Source organism: Cynara cardunculus, assembly GCF_001531365.2.
Source record: "Cynara cardunculus var. scolymus isolate 2C chromosome LG 9, CcrdV1, whole genome shotgun sequence".
In the NCBI taxonomy this organism is placed as follows: Eukaryota; Viridiplantae; Streptophyta; class Magnoliopsida; order Asterales; family Asteraceae; genus Cynara; species Cynara cardunculus.
Genome location: NC_037536.1, coordinates 6,375,540 through 6,386,305, shown reverse-complemented (window position 1 = coordinate 6,386,305; position 10,766 = coordinate 6,375,540). Strand labels below are relative to the sequence as shown.

Below are 10,766 nucleotides of genomic sequence, written 5' to 3'. Positions count from 1 at the left end.
TGCAATTTATTGATCTCTATAACTCTAGCTTCATGAGTGCAAACAGCACCCCTGTACCTGCTGTTCATGAGTGCAAACAGCACCCCTGTACCTGCTGTTCTATTTATTCCTTGCGACTTTTCTTGCTCAGGAAAGAAATGGAGTAGATGATTTGTATATGTGATTGTGGGTTTGTATGGAGTGTGGACTTTTGTGTATGTTGAAGGCTGTGCCTTAACTAATTGGTGTCGATGAAGGGTCAAGGTGAAGTTGTTATGATGAGTGTATGTTTGTAAATTTTAGTTCAAGGACATGGTTTATCTGGTGAGCATATAGTGTCTCATATATAATAATATTATGATGGAATTTTGTTGGATGCACTCAAGTTCCACCATTCTCACCTCCACCTTTTGAGGAATAAAGTATCATTTTTTATGGATTGTTGGATTATTAAAAGTGTAGAATAGAAAATTATATATCTATATATAATTTTTGAGTGGTTGTTATTTCTATTGGTACTTAATCATTCCAGTTGAGGTAGTTCCGGAAATTTGCCCAAAGTCTAAAAATTTAGGGCGAGAAAGCAATTGTTTAAAAATTTGAAGGATAAATACTTGATCAATGGAAAAGTACAGCTTCAAGTGATAAGGCTGCTAATGTAGAATCAGAGGATGATGAAATTATATACTTTGGTGCGTCTCTTAGCATTAACTATACGTAGGTAAACTTCCTCAAAGTATGTTTTTGGCTGAGATGCCTATCCGCATGTGCAGGTTGGTGCTCTTGAGAACATTATAAAACAGTCTCAGCTCGAGATTATTGAACTGCAGGCTGGTGCTCTTGAGAACATTAAATGGACTGTTTGCCAAAACAGCAACCTTTGGTGCACAGGACCATGACTTGTACATTTTCTTAATATGAACCTTTTGGTTCAGGGAGCTTTGGACGGTGGACTTGACATCCTGCTCAGTGAAAACATCCTCCAAAGGAGCACTAGAGGTAACCTCATTTTTTAAAATCTGTCCTTTTGATGGCAAAAAGATAATTTTGCAGAAGATTATGTTTATAAAAACATAGAGATGATTATGTGTGTTGATGTTGTTTTTGTGGGTTTAGGTTCAACCTGAAGAAGCTAACATATGATAAGAAAAAGCAGAAGCTTCCATTCAATTGCTCTAGAACTCTCGGTCTCGGTCTCGATCTCTTGATTCTTTGCTTTTGGTGTAAATCGAACACATTTGTGGAGTCGTTATATATGTTGGATTTTAAATATATTGGATTTTAAATTGTCATACAATTTTTTTCATCGATAGATTGTAGTTGGAATCATAACTCTTATTTATTCAAATTGTATTAATTGTTAAATCTTCTATAATAAAACCAGTGAAACTTCAAAATCGTTAAAATTCACGGCTCCCGCCGCATTACGCGGGTATGCAACTAGTATATATATATATATATATATATATATATATATATATAGGGGTTGGTTCAAATACTAACCCAATATTTTGTGCAAACTATGCTAACCCATCTTAATCGTTCATTTTCTCATCTAACGGTTATTATTAAATGAGATTAAATAAACAATAATTTAATTAATATATTAATTAATATGTGTATGAACAATTGTTCAAAGGATAAATTGGTCAAAAATTTGTATTAATTAATATGTGTATGAACAATCGTTCATCTTCGTGCCTATATCAAGGTATGAACATTTATGTGAACCCTATGGTGTGAACCCTAGATATATGAACATTAGCTACACCGTGTGAACTCTAGATATATGAACATTAGCTACACCGTGTGAACCTAATGAACACTATAATCGATATATGTTGGTCATATGATCATGTTCTTCAACCTTGATGCATGCTCGTAGTGATACACATGCACGACGATGAGACATGCACATTAACAAAAACAGGGGTTGTGCAGATAAAACCGATACCTGTACTTTATATCTGTTCGTGCATGATGTTCGTTGTAGGTGGTTTCATATGTGAATTAGTTGTCAATAAGATGAACATATTTGAATTTTCATGTCATTATTAGATGAAGATCAATTTGAGATATTGTAGGATTTGTAACTCCCAATTAAAATATTTGGGAGTTACATAAGAATGACTAATGACCTAAATACCCTTATCATTAATATGTAAGTTACATTTTAACCAAACCCAAAGATGCAACATTATTGGTTGATGTGGGTTAGCAAAGTTTGCACAAAATATTGGGTTAGTATTTGAACCACCCTCTATATATATATATATATATATATATATATATATCTGAAATACGAACTATATATATGTATATATATAAAAATATCATATACCCTTTTAGAGAAGGTTTACAAAGAGTGTAACTAAAACTTATACTTTTAGCAAACGTTCCGATCATTTGTATCTAAACATAACATTTAGAGAAGGTAAGGAAAATGTAACTAAATCATGCCTTTAGAGAAGCTTTGCAGATGGCGTCACTAAAGCATATATCTTTAGAGAAGCTTTTCTAAAAACCTTCTCTAAAGGTAACTTTTAGTGACGCTTAAAAACTGTCATTGATGCTAAAAAACGTCACTAATACATATTTTTAGGGAAGCTTTTCAAAAAAATTCGGCCAACCTTTAGATACGCTTTGAAAGTGTTTCCAAAGCCTAAAATAAGCTTCTCTAAATGTCAACATAAAAGTACCCTTCGAAAACCCTCCCTAAAACCTTCTCCTACCGTTATATAGGGAAGGTTGCTAACGGAAGTAAAAAGCTTCTCTAAAGGTTTTAGAGAAGCTTTTCAAACTTTTAAATACAAAAGAAAAGCTTCTCTAAAGATCATTTTTCTTGTAGTGCCTATATCGTGAATTATTATGTGTGATCTCATTAGGCGTCTAGCCTAACACTTGTTCTTGATTATGTGATTTTCAGGTCTTGCTAGTGGTGGATCTAAGACCACTTAGGAGACTTGATTGGTGCTACTAAAAACATCAAGGGTAGGGATTACTTTTGGGGAGCACTTGAGGGGAAGTTGAATTTTTTGGAGACATAGTAACACCTATAATCTAGTTTTCTTGAGATTAGATTATTAGGTTGTTATGTACGATTCCTAATTATTGTGCTTGATTTGCGAACTTTACCTTTATGAGTTTAAACCGGTTTATGTTTATGGAAACTTTTAGTTGTATGCAAGGCATTTTCTTGTGTTAAATTTAAGGTGTTACACAAGAGAGTATGTGACATACTGATTTGCGATTGATTGATTTGTTGATGCTATTTTACGCAAATACAAGCTTGATGTGTTAGTTTGAAGCATGAAATAGAGATTGTGAAATGTTTTATGTGTTTATGGATCGATATATGTGGCTGGCAATCACAATGATTTTTTGGTCAGTATATGTGGCGAAGTACCCGTGTACAGAGTCGAATAATGTTATGCAATATATGTATCGCGAGATATACCTCTGGACTTGGATATTTGATGTTATCGACGATGTGTTAACCTATATATATAGTGAAATACCTATGTATCAAGTCAATTGATATGGTCTAGTACATGTATTGTGAGGTATACCTCTATACTTAAATAATCGATGTTATTGACAATACATGTATGTAAGGTATACCTCTATGCTTATCGATTTTTGATGTTAAAGATGATGTTTACTCATTTAGTACTTGAAGTTCGATATCCGAAGTTTGTTTTGCATGCATGTTTTTGATGATGGCGTTTTCTTAATGTGTAAGTTATGTACTTCAAATGATTTGAAAAATCAAGTTTCTTTTTTATAAACCATGAACTCACTAATTAAGCGTAAAGCAGACCAAATCATGTATCTCAATGTTTAGATAAGGACGAAGGTTTGAAGGAAAAGGAAAAGTTTAGCTACCCTCCATTTTAATTTTGTTGATATTGCTTATATATATATATATATATATATATATATATATATATATATCAGATTTGGTATTTGATGTAAAGCTTTTTACTGTTGAATTTGGGATTTGAATATATTATGTTATGGTTGTAAAGCCATGGCAGACCTAATTTCAAGGTATGATACAATTTTAATACTATATTTACTTTTTTTTTATATTAAATGCACATTAAATACTTTTAACTATTTGTGCTTTTATTTCTAAATTAAAAGAATTTCATATTAATAAACATGTATCTAGACATAAATTTTCTTTTAAAAATATAACTGGTCAATGTTAAAGAAAGATATAAAAATAGGACATGTTCTATTCGGGACAATTTAGGACTGATTGAGTGCATTGAACCCAAATCAGACCAAAATATTCATGTCAAATTTGTTCCAAACATATAACCATGGAAAATGTGAGGCCAAATCTTTTAATTATGTTCAATCATACACCGTTTCATATATCAAATGTAACCAAACGACATATAATGCTTACACCATTCATCATAAATTGACTCTGATATTTTTGTTGGTCACAAATTAATACATTATAGACGCTAAATATAAAAAAGTATATCAAAAACCCTAAATATAAAACCCATAGTGATAGAAAGAGAGGGAAGTTCAAGAGATGATGGAGGGGGGGGGGTTTGAGAAGAGAGGCAAGTTCGAATAGCGAGGAACACGGAGCGAGGAACACAAGTATTCGGAGCTCAGGTTCATTTATAAGGGATAAACGATTTAGATCTCAAGACGCTCGACCTGGTATTAGAAGTGTTAACCCAATCTTGGATTCGTAATCATTTAAATTATGGAAGGGTGTCTTTAATTGATAGGGTTGGCATCTTACATCTTCGATCTTAGTTGAGGAGTTGATCGACGGTGCGGGCACTCACGTTAATCCGACTTCTAGGCGCCATATTTGGAAGGCAATAATTTGGAGTTATCGCAACAATTGAACCCTTTCGTGTGGAACAAACCAACTTGTTGATCGACCATGTGCTCTTCAACTTCTTTCTTTCCATTGTATCTCAAAACATGCAAAGGATTTTAACATTTCGTGGACAAAGTGTTTTTTCTTATTAACCTGGATATCCAACCCGTTATTCGAACCGACTAATCCCAGGACGACCACCTGCTTTGCAGATAGCCCGGAGTCACCACATTTGAACATCCGTGGCCACAAGGGGATTTTTATTTCTCTTTGGAATTGAACCTGTGACCTACTGTTACTTTTGACTTTTGAAGCCAAGCTCAAACCAATCAGGCACCACCCTCATACAGAGAGTGTTCTGACGATCAAAGTTGGATGGGTTAGTTCTTTTTCACGTTTGGGATGACGTGATTTTGTTAAGCCTCACTTTTTGTTGTTTGTGTTGGTGGTAGTTTTTGTTTTTTTTTAAAGATGTTGTCAATGTTTCATCTTGTTACTTTGTTGTTTTGGCATGATAAATATTGCTTTGCCAAAAAAAATTTATGTATAAAATATATTGAAATTAAAGTAGGTCTTTGAATATGTGGAGAGGGTTATTTTGTTGACAATGAAAAGGATACTTTTGGCTATATTCTTTCTCTCTCTCTCTCTCTATACATATATTATATACATATGTATACATACATATATATATATATATATGCATATACATTCTGTCTCTCTACATATATGTATATATGTGTGTATATATATATATTCTCTATAAGTTCACTATAAATTCTTCCATTCTCTTCTCTCTCTATCTATATCTCTCGATCTCTCTCTCTACTTACTTACTCTCTCTCTCTAAAAACGTACTGTTTGCTGTGATTATTCGACAATGCCAGCTGAAGTGATGCCTGAAAAAACCTTCCAAGGAAAGCATCCCCATGGAAAAGAAATCCAACCCATCTTCCCCAGAAGGTATATACACTTCTTTTATATATATATATATATATATATATATATATATATATAATATGTATACATAATTTTGTAGAAGGTTGGAATCTAATAATAATTCAGATGTCGTTTTCTTTCCAATTTATAAGATTTATATATAAGAAAAATACTTGTACACACTCCTCATTTTTTTGTGACATTGAGTTTTACCAGTAACCTAGACACTTTGGTAATGTATGTACACTTCTTTCGCCTCCGTCAATGGTGTCACATTGACGCCTGTGGTTCCGTCATGTACTAAGTCTTTCTTTCTCAAATCATCACCAAAACCCGAAATATCTTTTGTTTTTTTTTATTTTGAATAAAGATTTTAGTATCAGGTATTTGATGCACTTAATTCGGTTAAACTTTTTGTTAAGTTCTAACAAATGGATTTACGAAGGGTGTGGCTCCGTTGCGAATCTTTCTTTTTTTATATTACATGCAAATTCTATCAAAATTCTGGCATAAACTTTATTCTTTCAACGCCCATTAATGATTTTAGTATTGTTAACGGAATAAGTTATTGGCATGAAGAACGGGATCTCTCTTTACTCGTATTAGTTGCATTTATGACAAATATATACCGTCACTTAAATCTTTCTTTTACATAGTCTGTACAATTAAATTCATCGCAAATGGATTTCCTTATTATTATTTTTTTATTTTTAGAATTTATTTTCTGTTCATTCTTAAAAACAATATTCCTTCCGTTCGTAAGTGTCACTTTCAAATATAAGTGTTTAGTTTTCCATATGAATTTTTTTTTCTCTAAATTTAAAATTATCTTTTAATTAATTAAAAGATATGATAATTATATACTTTTAGTTAATTAATAACAATAAAATCCAAAATTGACCCCTTTTTTTAATAAATGCAACTTTGTACGAATCCTTGATCTTTGCAATAATTAATTGTTTTTAGCAACGACTTTTTTTATTCTTTTTTTTTATTAATTATATATTTCGATTTTCTTCGCTACACGTGAAAAACCATTAATCAATTCGAGTTCTTCCATTGACAACTAAGCAAATCAGATTTTATAATCAGAAAATCCCACTCGTGTATGGTGCTGTAGTATTTTAATTATTAAAAAATTAAATATTATTACTTTTAATATATATTTAATTACTTGTTACACAACTGTATAAAATATTGAAAAACGGAATTTAAGCAGATGATAATGCGAACTTTCATGGGTGTTACATAAAATGACGTTATATTCATTATTATAATATATGAATTAATATATATATATATATATAGATCGACTTATAATTAAATAATAAAAAAATAGGCATGACTTGTTTGTAGGTTGGAGGGAAAGATTGCCATTGTCACCGGTGGTGCCGGCGGGATTGGAGCCGCCACTGCAACGTTGTTCGTAAGACATGGTGCTAAAGTTGTCATAGCCGATATCAACGACGAAATCGGATTGGCAGTCGCTAGCTCATTGTCGCCTTTTGTTACGTATGTTCATTGTGATGTTAGCTCCGAAATAGAAGTTAAGAACTTGATCGATTCGACCATGTCTTGCTATGGTCGAATTGATATCTTGTTTAACAATGCTGGTGTCCTTGGAAATCAGTCTAAGCACAAGAGCATTGTTAATTTCGACATAGACGAGTTTGATAGAGTAATGAATGTGAACGTGAGAGGCGTTGCCCTCGGGATGAAACATGCTGCCAGGGTTATGATCCCAAGAGGGAGTGGATGTATCATTTCGACTGCGAGTGTGGCTAGCGTTTTAGGTGGGATGGGCCCACATGCATACACAGCGTCGAAACATGCAATTGTCGGATTAACGAAGAATGCTGCTTGTGAATTGGGACGCCATGGGATCAGAGTTAACTGCATTTCTCCTTTTGGGGTTGCAACGTCGATGCTGGTAAACGCATGGAGAAAAGATGACGATGCCATTGATGATAGAGACGTAAGTTTTCGGACACCAAACGAGAAAGAAATAGAAAAAACGGAGAACTTTGTGAATAGTTTAGGGAACTTGAAGGGCACAACCCTAAAAGCGAAGGACATAGCAGAAGCAGCTCTTTACCTTGCAAGCGACGAGTCTCGATACGTTAGTGGTCATAACCTTGTCGTAGATGGTGCGGTCACGACGTCAAGAAACTGTGTCGACTTGTAATGAACTAAGATGATTGAAATTTTGAATCACTGTAACTGGTTTTCTAATTGTAGACTGATCGTCGTGTTTGCGAAGATGTGGGAAATTAAAACCCTTTATTATAATAATTACTTCAAAATCTAAAGAATCATTTGTTCTAATAAATCACTATCATTGTCATTACGATCACGAACAAATGTGTCACGATCATCGAATTTCTTACCATGTCGTGATTGAATCGTATCACCCTTCTATATGCCCACGACGTATCAAATGCCTTTCAATGACATGATATTCAGTAAGTTCACGAAAAATTTGACAATCTTTATAGGGACACGCCAAATATAACGTTCTCGTTTGTTCCCACGATTATTCTCAACAACTTTAATAAACTCATCCCAAATACGCCGAATATTCAATTGCATTTCGCACATCCAAGTACTAATATTTAATGATCCGCCCCGATCTATACCAAATAGCAAAGAAGGAGACCATGAAAGGGGGCGGGGAAGAGGGTTTGTTTTCCGAACGTTGTTAAGTTTGTTAGAATACTTTTTATACGAGAAACATTTATCGAAAATATGTTTTATTTAAAAAAATATTAATTAGAATATCCTATTTAATGGATTCAAAGCTAAATATTTATTTAGATTTTTGAATGAATCGAAAAGCAAAAATGTAATTTTTTAAAATTAAAAAAACAATAAAAATTAAAATCTAAAGTTTTTAAGTTAATTATTAAATATGAAGTTGTAAAGCAGATAGAAAGAGGGAAATGCGCGATTCAAATTCATATGGCTGTATATGAAGAAGTCAAACATTGAGCTGGAATGATAAAAGTCAAAGATGGGTGGTCGATCTGACAAGTGTTGAATATATCCGAGATGAAGGTGTCACCACGCAACCAAGCACTTAACAGTCTCGATGATATTTTAAATCAAATGAGAATAAAAATAGGTTAAATAACATGCAATAATCCATATAAAAATGATTTTTAGAGTGAATTGTGGATTTCATTTCTGTGTTTTGGTATTTTTGTTTATTTTAATATGGAATATCGTTAAAGTTTATATATGCATTTGTTCGATTTAAGTGACAAAAATGAAATTATGTACAAATATTTCAATTGTTTAAAATTTTAATAGTTGATTTCGAGTTTTGAACGATAAAGTTGGAGTTCATTTCCTAATGGTTTTTAATGATTTTGATGTTAAAATATCAATAATAAGCTTTGTTTATTGAAATGATAGGAAAAGAATAATAAAATTAAATAGTCTTTAACATATTTTTTTTTAATTTAAAGAAATTAAATCATAAAACCAATATCTTATTGTATTTGCTTTAAATAAAATAAAATATGGTTTTATAATTTGATTAAAACTATTTATTCTTCCACCATTATAATAAAATAATAAAATTAAATCATATTTAATATATTTAATTTTTAAAAAAAATTAAACAATTCAAATCATATAATAACATTCTATTTTATTTATTTTCATATCGTTATGTATATTATATATATATATATATATATATAAATATTATCTTTACCTTTTTTATAGGAAAAAATAACACGAATAGACAAAAATTTAAAATGATCCTTGATTTAACGGAATTAATGAAAACGTTAGTCAAAAGGATCATGACCAAAACAAATTGAATATTACAGGGACGAAAATGCACAATAAACATAACATAAGGACCCTATTAAAAATATCAAACCACAAATCCACAATCCACTCTTATTTTTATATTAATTTTTTCATTAAAGATTAATGTTTAAAATATTGTTTCACATATATTTGTTTAATGATGTTATATTTTCACATATATTTGTTTTATCATGTCAAACTCATGTGCCTGTATTTATTGTTTCACTATGTGAACCAAAAAAATTGTTTCACAAGTAATTTTTCCTGTCCATAAATATAAACATATGTGAAACATTTGGATTTTTATATTTAGTTATTACATATATATACAGGGGCGGATGCAATGGTAAAAATGAGGGGGGAAGGGACCCCAGTCAAAAACTCAAAAAAAAATCATAGGTTAAAATTTAGTTTTTACATGATTTACCTTTAACTTTCCCCTATTACATTTTTCCATGGGCCCCCAACCCCACTCAAAACCATTACTCTAACAAAAAAATTCCGTTGAAATCAATCAAAAAAACCAAAAAAATTATTCGAAATCGACAAAAACACTAAAAAATCCATCGAAATCAACCAAAAAACTTTAAAATTCTCTCGAAAACGTTGTAATTAGGTTAAAAACACATCGGACGATTTTGCAGGTCTTTAGTTTATCTTAAAGGTGACCCCACTGAACCAAAATCCTGGATCCGCCATTGTGTGTGTATATATATATATATATTTTTTGTGGTTCTCATTTGATTATTGTCTTATATATAGAGGCTTAATCAAAATGACAATCTCGTATATTGTAATAACCGTGAGAACCTTTACCATATGTTATTGTTTCACATGTTTTTTTTTCCATCTAAGATTAATATTTAATTTATTAATTAACATTTATTTGTTTTACAATGTGTTTGTTTCATATGTATTCAGTTTATGGTGTGATACTATTTTACTATTATCTTTTATTCACACACTCATAAAAGAAATTCATGTTGTGAACCAAACACATGTAAAACAAGCACTTTATGAAACAAATATATGTTAATAAATATCCTAAATCATAACCTTAGATGGAAAAAATTATATTAAATAACACATGATACAATAGTTCTCAGGGTTCTTGCAACTTTGTGAGTTCTCAAAAGAAGACCCAAATATATATGTATATATATACAAACACATA

At 31.4% G+C, this 10,766-nt stretch overlaps 1 protein-coding gene across 1 annotated transcript; it reads left to right on the top strand.

Annotated features, from left to right (window-relative positions):
* The first annotated feature begins 5,714 nt into the window (after positions 1 to 5,714).
* Positions 5,715 to 8,008, top strand: LOC112518706 (short-chain dehydrogenase reductase 2a). Its single transcript, XM_025126495.1, has 2 exons — positions 5,715 to 5,797; positions 7,130 to 8,008. Exons 1-2 carry the CDS (start codon positions 5,715 to 5,717, stop codon positions 7,956 to 7,958), a joined length of 912 nt encoding a protein of 303 aa, XP_024982263.1. The 3' UTR covers positions 7,959 to 8,008.
* Positions 8,009 to 10,766: the final 2,758 nt, after the last annotated feature.

Bases quoted from the DNA above. Each gene is read 5' to 3' on its own strand.
- LOC112518706 (XM_025126495.1), top strand. From the start codon at position 5,715: ATGCCAGCTGAAGTGATGCCTGAAAAAACCTTCCAAGGAAAGCATCCC. The intron at 5,798-7,129 runs GTATATACACTT...ACTTGTTTGTAG, and splicing joins CAACCCATCTTCCCCAGAAG to GTTGGAGGGAAAGATTGCCA.